General features: G+C 40.1%; 1 protein-coding gene across 1 annotated transcript in view; it reads right to left on the bottom strand.

The window, feature by feature from the left end:
- Positions 1–10559: 10559 nt before the first annotated feature.
- Positions 10560–15916, bottom strand: part of LOC113238879 — a gene marked incomplete at its 5' end in the record, with an annotated part of 13865 nt that continues 8508 nt past the window's right edge. The window contains 2 exons of the mRNA XM_026475731.1: positions 10560–11146; positions 12192–12295. Of these exons, the coding sequence (XP_026331516.1) occupies positions 11083–11146; positions 12192–12295 (168 nt within the window). The remainder of the gene's footprint in view (positions 11147–12191; positions 12296–15916) is intronic.

Genomic DNA, 15916 nt, shown 5'->3' with positions numbered 1-15916 from the left:
TTTTCAAAATATGCTATATGGGTATCCTTTTCGAGGTATTTGGGGATGCTCATTACGAATATGGCACTCATTTCTAAATCCAAGATGGCGGACACGAGTTTTCAAATAAATGCAATATGGGTATCATTTTCGAGGTACTTGGGGGTGCTCATGACGAATATGGCACTCATTTCTAAATCCAAGATGGCGGGCACGATTTTTTCAAAAAAATGCTATGTGGGTATCATTTTCGAGGTATTTGGGGATGTTCAATGTGAATATGGCACTATTTGTAAATCCAAGATGGCGGGCACGATTATTCAAATAATGGCAAGTTGGGTATCGTTTTCGAGGTATTTGGGGGTGCTCATTACGAATATTGCTTTTGTTTGAACTGTCGTGTTTGCCATCTTGGATTTAGAAATGAGTGCCATATTTGTATTGAACATTCCCAAACATCTCGAAAACGATACCCAACTTGCCATTATTCGAAAAATCGCGCCCGTCATCTTGGATTTAGAAGTAAGTGCCATATTCGAAACCTAAAACCGAAAATGCCATAAGCAAACATTAAAGAAAATAACTGTTAAAATAGATTAAAAAATCGCTTAAGAATGCTCCCCTTTTAAGAAAATAAAATATTTCAATATAAAATATTTCGCTTGAGTTACGAAAAGAAAGACATATAATAAGCTATCAAAGTTGTACTGGTGGTGCCAACACTATAGTAGAAACAAATATATACTGTAAATTTATTGCAATAGGTGCTCCAATTCAAATAAAATTTAAATAAATAATTATTCAATAAAGCATGAACGCAGAGCCGTTAAAAGTATTATAAAATAATTAAGTGTCCCAATCACTTACAGGAGTTAACGAAAACATTTAATGTTTATTCAAGTAAATATTAGTTCAAGATGCGCAAATAAATCGAAATTACAGGCACCACTAAAATTTACGTAATATAATTATTTTGAAACAGAATAGCAAAATGGGGAGAAAAAAAATTCGTTACTTTGCAACACTTTCGTATCTTGTTGCCGCGAAATTATTTTTCTGTTTTAGTGAATATTTACATAAAAATATGAGTTGAAACGCATTACTTACTTGTGGAATGCGATGTTAGTGTCTATTTTGTTTGTCTGTTGTATTTTTACACCCATTTACCGCACATTTCGTCATTTTTAGCAAAAAATTTTGGAGCCGCTCTAGAGTGAAGGGTCTGTACAGTTGCACTGCACTGATTTGGTTGATCTCGGGGCTCCCTTGTTGTTGCGCTGGGAACCTAGATGCGGAGGGTAGCGGGATCCGAAGCACGGTGCTCCGCTGGCCGACCGCAGGTAGTAGGGGGCCCAATTAGCTGACTAGCCTCCAGTGAAAGGCTGCCCCGCCAACTCGCGAAAAATCCCGGGGTGCTCCATCGTGCCGGTTGGCGACCGGATGAAAGGACCCGATGGCCACTCCCGGGGGGGTTCGGGCGTCCCCGCGCGCTCCAGTCTAGTTTCCCATCGGCGTACCATATAGGGTATGTGCCGCATGACTTTCAGTGGTAGTGTCTCGTACAACTGCCTTCGCTCTCCCCATTCACTCTAACCCTAATATGAAAAGGTCAAGAAAATTGAGGAAGGCTAAACAGCGGATGCACGTCCTTTCACTTAAAGTGCACCTCTCGAACATCCGAGGTCTGCACTCCAATCTCTCATCTGTCCACCACCATCTTGAGACTGAAAGGCCTCACATGCTCTTCCTCACGGAGACCCAAATTAGATGTCCTTCGGACACGGCGTATCTGCATTACCCAGGTTACATTCTGGAGCACAAATTTAAGCAGCGCGCTGGTACCTGCGTTTACGCTCGTGATGACATCTGCTCTAAACGTCTCCGTGACCTTGAAGACCCCGATCTCTCTGTAATGTGGGTTCTGGTAGACACTGGACTGGAACAAATTGTCTACGCCAGTGTGTATCGGTCGCATTCTGGAGACCCGGAGACGACTAGGCTGTTCAACCATCTCTGCAGCTCGGCGGAAACAGTCCAACAACGGTATCCTAAAGCACAACTTGTCTTTTTGGGGGACTTCAATGCCCATCACCAGGAATGGTTGTTCCCATACCAAAAAACCGACCACGCTGGAAGAGAGGCGCGGGCATGTGCTCTATCGCTAGACCTCACCCAGCTGGTGAGTTGCGCTACCAGGGTACCGGACGTTGACGACCACACTGCCAATTGCCTGGATCTTCTGCTGACAACCGATCCAGACCGCTACCAAGTATCGGTCTCATCCCCACTAGGGACATCCGATCACTGTCTGGTGAAATCTGTATCTGCATACTCCCCGCCCGATCTCAGTACGGGAAGTACTAGGAGGATGTGGCGATACAAGTCAGCAGATTGGGATGCGATGCGGCATTTCTTTGCATCTTATCCCTGGCGGCAGCTGTGCTTCTCTTCTGACGATCCGACGTGCTGCGCGTCTGCCGTCTCTGAGGTGATTATTCGGGCTATGGAATACTTTATTCCGTATTTCGAAGTCTCCTCCAGCGGCAAAGCTCGCCCTTGGTTTAACGCTGAGTGTGCTTCTGCGGAAACGCTAAAGCAATCTGCGTACCAGGCTTGGGCTGATGCTCGAGATCGCAAAGCACCGGAAACCCTCCGTCTGAAGAAAGCCTTTAATAAAGCCGCTAGATCCTGCAAAAAAGCGATACGGAAAGCTCGCTTCGGCCATATTAGTCGTATTGGGGTCAGGTTAGCTTCATACCCATCAGGGAGTAAAGCATTCTGGTCACTCGCTAAATCGGTCGAAGCGAATTTCTGCAGGTCATCCCTTCCGCCTTTAATGAGAGATGACGGATCGCTGGCTCATACCGCTGAAGAGAAAGCAAATCTTTTTGTTTCTCTTTTTGCTTCCAACTCCCGTCTTGACGCTACTTTGCAAACACCACCTACACTACCTCGATGTGACTCGGAAATGCCCGAAATCACTATCCGTCAAAAAGAGGTGTTGAAAGCTTTACGCAAATTAGACGTCAACAAAGCCAGTGGCCCTGACGGAGTCCCAGCGATTGTCCTGCGGAACTGTGCACCCGAGTTGTCTCCGGTGTTGACTCGCCTGTATCGCCTCTCTATGAGTTCTGGACAAGTCCCGAAATCCTGGAAGCTTGCAAATGTACAGCCTGTACCTAAGAAAGGTAGCCATGCCGACCCATCTAATTATCGACCTATCGCAATCACCTCCATACTCTGTAAGACTATGGAGCGTGTATTGAACAGCCGTCTCCTTGGATACCTCGAAGATAACGATCTCCTCAGTGATCGACAATATGGTTTTCGCCGTGGACGATCTACTGGGGATCTTCTTGCGTACGCCACACATTTATGGAGCGAGGCTGTCGAGAAACGCGGTGAATCGCTTGCCGTGTCTCTCGACATATCAAAGGCCTTTGATAGGGTTTGGCATGATAGCCTGTTAAACAAGCTTCCAGCTTACGGAATTCCTGTTGGCTTTTGCACATGGATAGGCGATTTTCTGAAGGATAGGTCAATCCGTGTAGTTGTAGATGGTTACTCGTCTGCTCCTCATGGTATAAATGCCGGTGTACCTCAGGGATCTGTCCTCTCCGCCACTCTATTCTTGCTGCATATCAACGACCTGCTGCTGATGCCCGGTATCTTTGGGTACGCAGACGACAGCACAGTGGCGGTGAGTTATGTGCCAGACGCCCGAGACAACAGCGAAGAGATCCGGTGTAAGCGAGAGGCGATGGTCACCCGGTTGAACCTGAGTCTGAAAGCTGCTTCCGACTGGGGAGATGCTAACAGGGTCAGGTTTAATGCGGCTAAAACACAGGCGTGTCTTTTCTCATCAAAACGGAGTCCCCTACACCTTACTCCGACTTTCCGAGGTGTATCCGTGCCGATAAGGGACCACCTTGAGCTACTTGGTCTGGACTTATCATCCAACCTCAACTTTGGGCGATACATCGAGTGCTTGGCAAAAACTGCTACCAGAAAACTAGGCATACTTTTCAAGGTCAGGCGGTACTTCACACCTGAACAGCTTTTAAATCTGTATAAAGCACAAGTTCGATCCTGTATGGAGTACTGCTGCCACCTTTGGGACGGCTCTGCCCAATACCAGTTAGCTGCCTTGGACTCGGTGGAGCGTAAAGCAAAGAGACTTATCAACAATAATCCTCTTGTGGAGTCGAAGCTCCAAAATCTCGATCATCGCAGAAAAGTAGCCTGCTTGTCGGTTTTCTATCGGATACATTTCGGGGAGTGTGCGCAGGAACTTTTCAATTTGGTTCCGCCCTCACCGTTCCTCCTTCGGTCGACTAGAAGGTCCGGAGCACTCCATTCTTATGTCGTTGATATTCCACCTATTCGCACTAAGCGCTTTGCCTCCTCCTTTCTGATGCGTACGGCAAAGGAATGGAATGCTCTACCGGCGTCTGTATTTCCCGAAAAGTACAATTTGGGGCTATTCAAGGCTAGAGTGAATAGGCATTTTTTAGGCAAACGCGTCCCATCGTCGGTCACATCGTCGCTTAACATCAGGTGAGATTGTGGCCAAGCGTGTGTCTATTATATATTAAAAAAAAAAAAAAAAAAAAAAGCTGTTCGCGGTGCAATATGACCTTGAGCACTAACAGCCCGCGCGCTCCTGGGACGCGTTTGGAACCCTCTAACTTGCCTCACTTAGCGTGTGCGGGCTAGGTTTCTATGCGTTATTATTCTAAGCCTACAAATATGTTTCCTGTATAAACACCACGATAAAAAACCACGGTCTTTTAAAGGAACATACCGTACAATGGAAATAAAAAATACATGTCCGCGTTTATTTTCAAATACTTAACAAATAAGTAAATAATGACGTCTCAAAAATCGTGAACAATATTGATGCCCAACGATTAGCAGACGCTTTTGCTATAGCAACAAGAACGGTGTGGGGCAGTGGACGAAGTCAGCGCGCGAGTTTATGTATTTCACATACAATAAAATTTTTAACAAACGCGCGCTGCGACGCGACGTGCTGGCGCATAAGCGTCTAGACAACTCGGCGCCGATCGCCCAATTTTATTTACTATTTTTGAGATAACCATGCGTTAGAAATTATCGAGAAATATTAACATTAAAAAAAATGGGATGGGACTATTACTGAATCTTATGCACAGGAAAAAATGGTCTTACCTAAAATTATTACAAAACATCCAAAATACATTTTGAATAAATTCACTTGTTCACCACATTATTTTAAAACAATAGAACGACAATTACACGTAAAACTTGAAACATTCAATTACGTTATATAAAACGTAATGAACAATCATAAATAGAGGTGTTTCATTGCGATTATTTACTACCTACGTAAATAATTTTGTTCTAGTAATTATTTTTTTAATTGAAGTTACGTTTTTGTACTATGACTAGGAGGAATTTTCCAACATAAAAAGTTTTCATACTATATCCATTTTCCCTGTACGTATGATAGTTATTCGAAAATTCACTAAGCTATCGGTCGGTCGCCGGTAATGTTACGTCGCTAGTCCCGCATGCTGGCACTGCATTTCGTCTGGTTAGAAGTCGTTGCGAGTCGATGCAATCGCATTCGCGTCGCGACATATCGCCGGCACGCTGCACGAGCTCTTATTCGTTAATTCTTATTATGTCAGTCATGCGGCGAGTGTTTCTAATTATTTTAAATTAATTTTGTATAATTATCTTATTTTTACGATATTTTCACGGTATTTTTACTGTTCTAATTATTTCCTGGTCCATAATTAAAAACGAACTACAATGAATAGTGCAGTCGTTAGTCCCTAGAACGGGATCGCGCATGATTCTGTTTGCAAAATACGTCCAATATCGTGATATGAGTGCCGGAGACAGTTAGTGGAATAGAAGTACAACCTATGTGATTTTGGAACGTCGTTCTTACGTAAAAACCTTACACTATGGAAACTAAAGGACATGTTACGTTGACATCGTTGACATATATAAATCAGACATGTTATTGTCATTGTTTATGATAGCAATACATTGTCTGTGTCAAACACGGGAATCGAAAATACGTAACGTCATCTTAAATGCCAACCGTGTCCATTTCGAAGTACATGAGATACATGATAAAGTTGTCAAAGGGAAGTACATCAAATGTCAAAACAAATGTTTTTCCAAATGTACTATTGAATTATTCGCATGTATTATAATTGGACAAAAATATTGACAGTGAGCATTGACTATGACAGTGAGAATAATTAGGTATTCATAAAAATGCGACGCTGCAGCATTAAGGGATGTGGCTTTAGAAGAAGTGCAAATCAATCGAATGTTACATTGCACAGGCATTTGTTTTTTGCTTGTCTATAAATCACACAATAGCCCAAATATTTCATGTAATTAGACTTATTTAAGTAGTTTATTTAATAATCTTGCCAAATTTTGCATTTGTTACTTTGGATTGCCTGTTCGTTTGTATATTTTGATGATTGTTGTTAACGATTATTTCGAGATAGTGTTGATCTTGTAAGCATACATATTATCGATATTCTGTTATTAAAACAATTCACTACGAGGTTTTTATTGTTTTATTATTATTATTTTTATTATTTCAAGTTTTCCTACAAATGAAAAAAGGAAGAAAGAATGGTTGGAAATCATAGGACTGCCGAATATAAACGTTGGATCAAAGACCATCTTCATTTGTTCGCTTCATTTTGAAGAGTCAAATTTTAACAGAACTTTGAATGTAACTAGATTACATGACAATGCTATTCCATCATCAGGTTTATTGGTAAATAATTTTATGTTCAATTTAGATTAAACAAGACTCATTTACTAGTAATTCTCAGTTCCTGAAAACAAAATTATCCACTCGTTTCTGATTTTTCCTAATGACAACTCTTTAAAAATGACTATGTTTTTAAAGCAATACAATAACTTGTTAGTCCAACGTTGCCGGGTAAAGGCCAATACCAACGTATAGACAGCCTATTTGCCTTATCTTGCCATCGTTCGGCTTAATAATAATATACCACTCGAGATTAAATTATTAGACTTGTGTTTATTTAGGCGTACTTTGGTGACAGTAAACTAAAGAAACAAAAAAAAACAGTTTCAACATTCAAGCCATACATTTGCATGTCGATAATGACTTATCGATAGATTATGGTACAACACTAAAGAAATCGGCCATTTGTAACTTTGAAATTTTGGTTCTATGCACGTTGATTCTGTAGTTGGGGCAGCTCCTTTCTTTTATTTTTTTCCATCCTCTAAGGTAAACACTTACAAATAAATGGACGACGGGTCTAATACAAAAACCACGAAAAAAATGTCCCAAGTCAACCTATTTAAACGTAGTGACATTTAAAGGTATATGAAAAATCTAAAACGTTGAATTTAAATTGTAATGTCATCGCAGTACTGTCTAATTTTGCTTGCTTCGCTGTCAGAAGAAACAAACGAAGACTAAAGCGTGAATACGATTTTAACGCCCTATAAGTTCTGACACTTTTTAGCGCGGACCCGACGTCCATATAATTAAAGTCAATGGCTGCTTACTGTGATTTTTTCATCGTGACGTTGTTTACCAGCTACTTATTTACCACAGACGTAAATAAAGCACCGAGAGACGTAATAAGTTGGATGTTAAAGTCAAAGTCAAAAACAAAAAATCATTTATTCCCTTACAGGATGGAAAAAAAAATCCTTAAACTATGGTAACCAAAGGACATATTATATTGACATATATAAATCAGACATTAAGATTTAGACGGTGAAAACTTCCTTTATTTTTTTCCATCCTCAAGTTTATTTCATAGTAGGAAAAATTTTTACACTTGAAAACGTCATTTTTTAAGCTACCGCTCGTAGAACGTTGCAAAAAGCTCTAGGGATTGCTCTTTTCAAATAAACTTATAGGCTATAGAATACACTTTTAATCATAATTGTGTGGAATCTAGACTCGTCTTACCATACATATTTATCTAACAAATACTCTTCAATGGTGGATGGATAATCAATTACTTGAAAATTATAAGTAAACATGACATTTAGATCTTATAACTCAAATCCTAGATCGGTTAGAATTACAACGTTGATGCTGTAGATGACCTTGATACATTTAACTTTCTTGGGTTAACAATTGATAATAACCTTAACTGGAACACATTGAGCAGACTTGCATGAAGCTAAATTGATTTGTTTACGCTCTAAGAAGACTAAGGCAAACCTCTCGCGAGAAGCTGCGTTGACAGCCTATCACGGCTACCTTTCGTCCGTGCTCAGCTACGGTCATGTACTATGGGGTAACTCAGTAGTCTTAGAAAGAGCTTTCCAAGTCCAGAAGAAGTGTATTCAAGCGAATTGCAGTGCGTGGTTCGATGACAGTTGCAACCCGCTGTTCAAAAGGCCAAACAACCTTTGCCATACATGTACTTTAGGGATATCTGCGTATTTGTCAACTCTCATCCTCTATATTTTAAAACACGTGGCGAAGTCATTCAAAGGCGAACTAGAGCAAAAATTATGAATCTTTTATACAAACTTCGTTGCCATAAAGTAATTTATAGGAGTAACTGCTTCGACATGTGTATAATTATTTACAATAAAATACCAAACGAAAATAAATTGTTACAAGGACATACTTTTAAATTACAATTGACAAAATGGCCTTTGATGTATTGCTTCTATGGTATAAAGAATTAGAATTTACTAATTCATTAGTGTAATATTTGCACATCTGCTTGCAGGTTGAATACAATCTACCTAATTTTACATAAGACCTATGTAATTACTGTATTCTAGCAAATAAACGTATCCTGTTCTATTCCACCTCTAGCTTCTACCCGTGGGACCAGGACGTCGTCGGTATGCTGGAACACCTGCAAGGTCATACCTACGCCACCTGCTGATGCCGCATACCGGGCAAATGACGCGCAGCACACATCCGTGCAATAGGGAATCGGACAATTTTTCAGAAAGTGTCTAGAATTAACTAAAATAGATATGTACAGCCATGAAAAATAATATTTTATTAAAATAAAGCTTAATAGTCTCTAAAATGTGCTAAAACTACGTCAAAATTTAAATAGAAACAAATTGGCGCGCAAACGTAACAAAATGTCAAATTGAACGCGTGACGTCATTTGTAGGTAAACAAGCTACGAAACCAAGGGCAAGGTGTTATTTTAAAGTTTTTGTGAAGTTTGAAGTCGTTATGGAACGGAAAACATATCGTTGGTGTGTAGTACCTCAATGTAGGGATACTTCTATAACTGCCCCAAATAAACTATTTATTGATGTACCTCGAAAATCCGACATACGAAAAAAATGGTTGGTCCTAGCACGACGAAATGTCTGTAAATTCAGCGATATACAACATTTTGCAAAAATTCATCACTTGCATTCGACCAAGTATCAGACCCGTGCGCATCTTCTGATATTCCTATATTGTTACGTACTTTCCCAGTTGTTACTAACACTAATTTTTAAGTTATTTTGTTTCTAGCACTATGAAATGAAATGAAATGAAATTAGGTTTATTTGCATTGAATAGGTTACAGGATGGTAGTTATTACATTTGAGTTCATCTATTCAGCCAAGTAGTCATTTACATTATATTATCCTTTTTTAACTAGGTATTTATACAGTTCAGTAGGTCAGTGAGTTCAGTTGTCATTCTTTTAAATGTCAGATTTTTTATTTCAATTGGTAGTCTATAAATTTTCATGCACATGTAATATGAACTTTTTAAGGAGAGTGTAGTATTAGATATATTTTCAACAACAAGTCTGTCTGGGTTTCTTTTTGCGCGTGAATTAATTTCTATTGATTTTTTAAATAATTTTAGATGCTGTTTGACAAATTTACAAACTTCATAAATATACATGGAAGGTAAAGTCAAAATATTTAAATTTTCGAAAAGCAGCTTGCTAGATTCCAGTGGGCCGATGCCGCACATTGCGCGTATACATCTTTTTTGAGTTATAAATGCTCGTTCGACATAAGTTCCATTATATATGATTAATCTATAACGCAGAACCAACGCGATGTAGCCGTGGTAAGCGAATAAACAAATTTTTTAGAAGTAATTTCTAATATATTGGTCTTAACCTACGAAGGACGTATACAAATCTATTCATTTTGCTACAGACGCTGTCAACATGGTTGGTAAAACTAAGATTTTTATCTATTAATGTACCCAAAAATTTAACTGTCTCTAGCTTTTATAAAATCTTGCCATCATAATTAATGTTTATATTGATTGGTGTGCGTCCTTTTACAGCGAATTGAACATATTTCGAATTTTTCCAAATTGACGTGTAGATTGTTTACATGCAACCAATCTACCACGGATTTTAGTGTGTCATTAATTTCAGTTTCATAGTGATTGACGTTGTTATTAATTGAATTTATGACTATCGCAATGTCATCTGCAAACATGATACATTTATTAATGGCAGGTCATTAATATAAAGCAAAAATAATAAAGGGCCTAACATACTTCCCTGAGGAACACTAAACCTATTCAAATAATGATGCGAACAGCATGTGTCAACATATTTTTTTTTATCTAGGTAGTTTATCTCCACCCGTTGCTGTCTGTCATGTAGGTATGACCTAGACCAATTCAGTGCTATGCCCCTAATACCATACTTCTCTAACTTTATCAGCTATCATGTGCTACGAAATCGAAAGCTTAAGACATGTCCAGAAACAATACTGTGCTGTGCTTTTTTGTGTCAAGAGCTTTAATCACTACATCGACAATATTGAAAACAGCCTCAGCAGTCGATTTTCCCTTTTGGAAGCCGAATTGTTCTGGTTTTATAATGTTAAATTTTGTGCAATAGTCCATTAATCATTTCGAAAATTTTGGCTAAAATCGGGATAAGAGTAATCGGGCGGTAGTTGTATAGCTCAGATTTATCGCCCTTCTTATAGATCGGTTTCACTATTGATAGCTTTAATAGATCAGGAAACATGCCACATTCAAAAATATGGATTTAGAGTCCGAAATAAATGATGATGATAATGATGATTATTATTATTATATCTATTTTATTATTATTATTATTATTTTACAAACGGCGGCACTTATCATCCAAAGACTTGACCCTCGTAGAGCTCCACATCCCAACCGTATCGGTCTAATGGCCAGCGTCTGAAACACACACGCCTGTGTTACCAAGTGTAATAAAACCACATGCAGAGATGGGCAGAGTCAAAACCCAATCAACCCGGATTTCATCGGGTTTTTATCCAAAATCATGGGCGGAACGGCGAATACGTAATTTCGTAAATTCCATACTTATTACAAATTTCGATGTAACAAAAAAATTTCTTAAGGCGAAAAAGAGTGGTATCTCATTACTATGGCTGCTAACAGATTGACTTCATGTTTACATTTAACGCGTGAAATCGTTATCCGAGACTTCGACTGCATGAAATTGATAAGGACTTCACGCATTAACTGCATGCAATCGATCTCGGTTTCATGAAGTCGGTTTCGACTTCATGCAGTTAATTCGTGAAGTCGTTATCCGAGATCTCGACTGCATGAAATTGATAACGACTTCACGCATTAACTGTAAACATGCGGTCAATCTGTTGGCAGGCTAAGGATGCACATTACAATTCGATTTTTATGAAAATTGATTGAAGTGATTCTGATGATTTTTTTTTAACGATTTTCAAGGGTACCTATTTGAATAGGTACCCTTGAGAAAGGCAAATAGAATCGTGTAGATCAGAAAGTAATGAACATTTGTAATTTTTCTGTGTGCTTGTTGTCGGATCTTTTTATTTGGTTTTTCAACGACTTTTTAGCCGTAGCGCCATTTATGAGAAATCTATAAGCGTATTTCGTCATGGAAGGAATTTTTTCTAAGTATCCGATCTTCGTATTAATAATAATAACAAAGGAGTAGAGTAATTTTACAAAAAAATATTCATCGTACGTTTGACATCGATATTTAACAAGCCTCTTGCCTAAGCCTATAGGAAAGGATTTTCATTTTTCTCTATTCTATAATCTATTTCACCTACTAACTCCGTAAAAGCTGTTGGATAACGATATCGTATCCGAATCGAATGTTCTGAATAGCTCGGAAAGCGCGTTTCGATTCGAGAACGATGTCCAGTAGAACGATTCTATTAAAATATCGAAGAGTTCGGAATCGGGGTTCATGTTCGTCAGTGTCACTTACCCTCGCTTCGGTGTGGTTCTAGTTGGTATACTCCAGTTAAAAAGCCAACTGTCATTGTTTCTATTCCTCTCCCGCTCTTCTTCACGTTTCTTCTCTTCATCTTTCTACTCGTATAAAAAGAACACATCATAATCAATTATTTCATACTATAGTCTGTCTTTTTTACAAATAGGAGTCATATTTCAAAGCTTTTAATTTTAATTCAATATAGATAATCAAATCCGGCCATCGTTGTGTCGTTGTTGATCTCGATACTAGTAAATCAACTTTCAAAATAAGAATAAAGAAGGCAATAACGCAATTAGCAATCATTAGAACGTCGTAACTATTCAGTGATTTTGGTAGGTGGAAGTAGAGCTGCTAGAAGCGAACCCGCAACACTCACGTGTCCGCTTCCTTAATGGGAGAGAAGCGATAGTGGCAAACCGCCATTTAGCCCCCGGTGGAAACAGACTCCCGGAAATAGATGACGAAGATGAGGAGGAGTGGGAAGAAGCTCAGGAACAACCTAGTGCCAATGAAAGCCCGACAAAAACGTCCCGGAGAGCGATCAGCTGCGACGCTCCGCTAGGTAGTGCCATCCCCCCGCTCACCTGAATGACTACATCTGCAGAACGTCGCCGGAGAGAATGTGAGAAATGCCATACAGTGTATTTATAAGAAATACACATCATACGTTAATGTCACTAAAACTGTGTCTAGTTTTTAACTATGTAAAGCCTAATATTTCGATTTCGAGTTACAAATAACTCTCATTCATTTTATATTGGTCCGCGGATTATTTTCGAAATGATCTTCTCTTCTATGTCAGGATCACGAACGCTTGGGCGACCTTCTGGCCTATCACCCTGGAATGTGCCAGTAGTTTGAAGCCTCAAAACCATATTCCGAAAGCAGGCTCTCGAAGGAAGTTGACAGCGTTCAGCTTCTGGTCTACCATCGATTAAATCTCTCACGGGCTTGGTCTAAATTTTCGTCTGCTGCTCCGGCGCACAGCATCATTTCATAATATTCTGAATTACTTACAAATGCCATTACAATTTTATTATTTTAGATTAAGAACAACACGGAATAACGATGACAGAATGACCGACAGCGTCAATATCCATTTTATTTTTATTAATCAAAAACAAAACTGTAGGTATTGAATGTTATTGAATAAAAATGTTTCTAATTCTAAAATACTCTACCATTTTTAAATAAAAACAAATTGAACATTAAATTTTCCCGCCATTTTCGACTAACTTCAAAATAAGTGGTTGGGTGAAGTTAGTGATGTTAGAGCACGACTTTAATACCAATACCGACGAATTTTCGTATTTTTAAAAAAATTAAATTAATTTACTTAGTCATAATTTTCTACAAAAATCAATGCCAATTTACTATTTGATAGTAACTCTCTACGACTTTGAATTTCCACTGCACCTTTCGGTTACAACCTGTATATAAATTAATGGAAAAGGTGAATAGAACATTTTTAATACATGAGAGTAATTAGAAATACGTAAATAATAATCTAATATAACGTAAAAACTGAAACTACAAAAACCCGACACGTTCCATTAAACCACAGAAGAATAAATACATTAGAAGTGTTTAGTTAGCGTCCGAAGCGTGCCAACAGTAGGTCTCGTTAGTCCTACTAGAGCTCAGTCCACCACTTTCGCTTTGTATGGTATGGTTGAGTCATTCTTTCGCGTAAATTCTCTAAAATCGCAGAAAAAAATGATGGCCGCATCAAAAATGTTACCGGTAATATTTCATATCATCGGCAAGTTTTATTTTAATAAATTTTCAATTTTCCGTTTATCGTATTGATTCAGATGTTAATTGTTCGTCGTAATCCAGCACTGGTCGCAAGATGGCACACGTTGAATAAAATTTCAATATAAAATCAAAACGTCATAACTTGGAAAAGGTTTCTTCCTTTCTAACTTTCAACGATATAGCGACTGGGTAAAGTTTAAATTATATTAACATTCCAGAATTTGTCGAGTTCTTAGGTTTTCGCGATTGTTACACCTATGTGTAACTATCTATACTACTCGTATGTGTAAATGTGTGTGTGTTTCCTATGAAATGAAACAATTTTTCCGGATTTAATCAATCGATCGATCGATTGATTGATTGATTTAAATCGATCGATTGATCGATTGATCGATTGATCGATTGATCGATTGATCAATTGATCGGATGATCGGTCGACGGGTCGATCGTTCGAGCGGTCTATCGGTCTATCGGTCTAACGGTCTATCGGTCTATCGGTCTATCGGTCTATCGGTCTATCGGTCTATCGGTCGATCAATAGATCAAATGATCAATCAATCAATCGATCAATCGGTCAATCGATCAGCCGATTAATCGATCAATCGATCAATAGATCAATCGATCAATCCAACAATCGATCAATCCATCAATCGGTCAATCGATCTTTCGATCAATCCAACAATCGATATCAATCGATCGATCGTTCAATCGATCAGTCGATCAGTGGATCGGCCGATAGGTCGATCAGTCGATCGGTCGATCGGTCGATCAATGGATCAAATATGTCAAATGATCAAATCAATCGATCAATCGATCAATCGATCAGCCGATCAATCGATTAATCGATCGGTCTATCGGTCCATCGATCAATCGATCAATTAATCGATCGATCGGTCAACCAATAGGTCAATCGATCGGTCAATCGATCACTCGGGCAATCGATCGGGCAATCGATCGGGCAATTGATCTGGCATTCGATCGGGCAATCGATCGGGCAATCGATCGGGCAATCGGTCGGGCAATCGGTCGGGCAATCGGTCGGGTATTCGTTCGGGCAATCGGTCGGGCAATCGGTCGTGCAATCGGTCGTGCAATCGATCGCGCAATCCATCGGGCAATCGATCGTGCAATCGATCGGGCAATCGGTCGGCCAATCGATCAAGCAATAGATCGGGCAATCGATCGGGCAATCGATCGGGCAATCGATCGGGCAATCGATCGGGCAATCCGTCAGGCATTCGATCACTCGAGCAATCGATCTAGCAATCGATCGGGCAATCGAACGGGCAATAGATCAAGCAATCGATCGGGCAATCGGCCGAGCTATCGGTCGGTTAATCGGTCGGGCCAACGGTCGGGCAATCGATCGGGCAATAGCTCGGACAATCGGTCGGGCAACTGGTCGGGCAATCGATCGGGCAAATGGTCGGGCAATGGTTTGGACGATCGATCGGGCAATCGGTCGGGCAATCGGTCGGGCAATCGGTCGGGCAATCGATCGGGCAACCGATCTGGCAATCGGTCGTGCAATGGGTCGGGCAATCGGTCGGGCAATCGATCGGGCAATCGGTCAAGCAATTGATCACTCGGGCAATCGATCAAGCAATCGATCAGGCAATCGATCGGGCAATCGAACGGGCAACCGAACGGGCAATCGAACGGGCAATCGAACGGGCAATCGATCTGGCAATCGATCGGGCAATCGATCTGGCTATCGGTCGGTTAATCGTTCGCGCCATCGATCGGGAAATCGATCGGGCATTCGGTCGGGCAATCGGTCTGGCAATCGGTCTGGCAATCAGTCTGGCAATCGGTCGGGCAATCAGTCGAGCAATCGGTCGGGCAATCGGTCGGGCAGTCGGTCGGGCAACCGGTCGGCAATCGGTCGGGCAATCGATTGGGCAATCGGTCGGGCAATCGGTCGGGCAATCGATCGGGCAATCGATCGGGCAATCGAT

This window comes from Hyposmocoma kahamanoa, unplaced genomic scaffold (genome assembly GCF_003589595.1).
Source record: "Hyposmocoma kahamanoa isolate Upper Pololo Valley unplaced genomic scaffold, ASM358959v1 98677, whole genome shotgun sequence".
NCBI classification, from domain to species: Eukaryota; Metazoa; Arthropoda; class Insecta; order Lepidoptera; family Cosmopterigidae; genus Hyposmocoma; species Hyposmocoma kahamanoa.
Note: the sequence above shows the minus strand (reverse complement) of the source record. Positions and strands in the feature narration are given on the sequence as shown.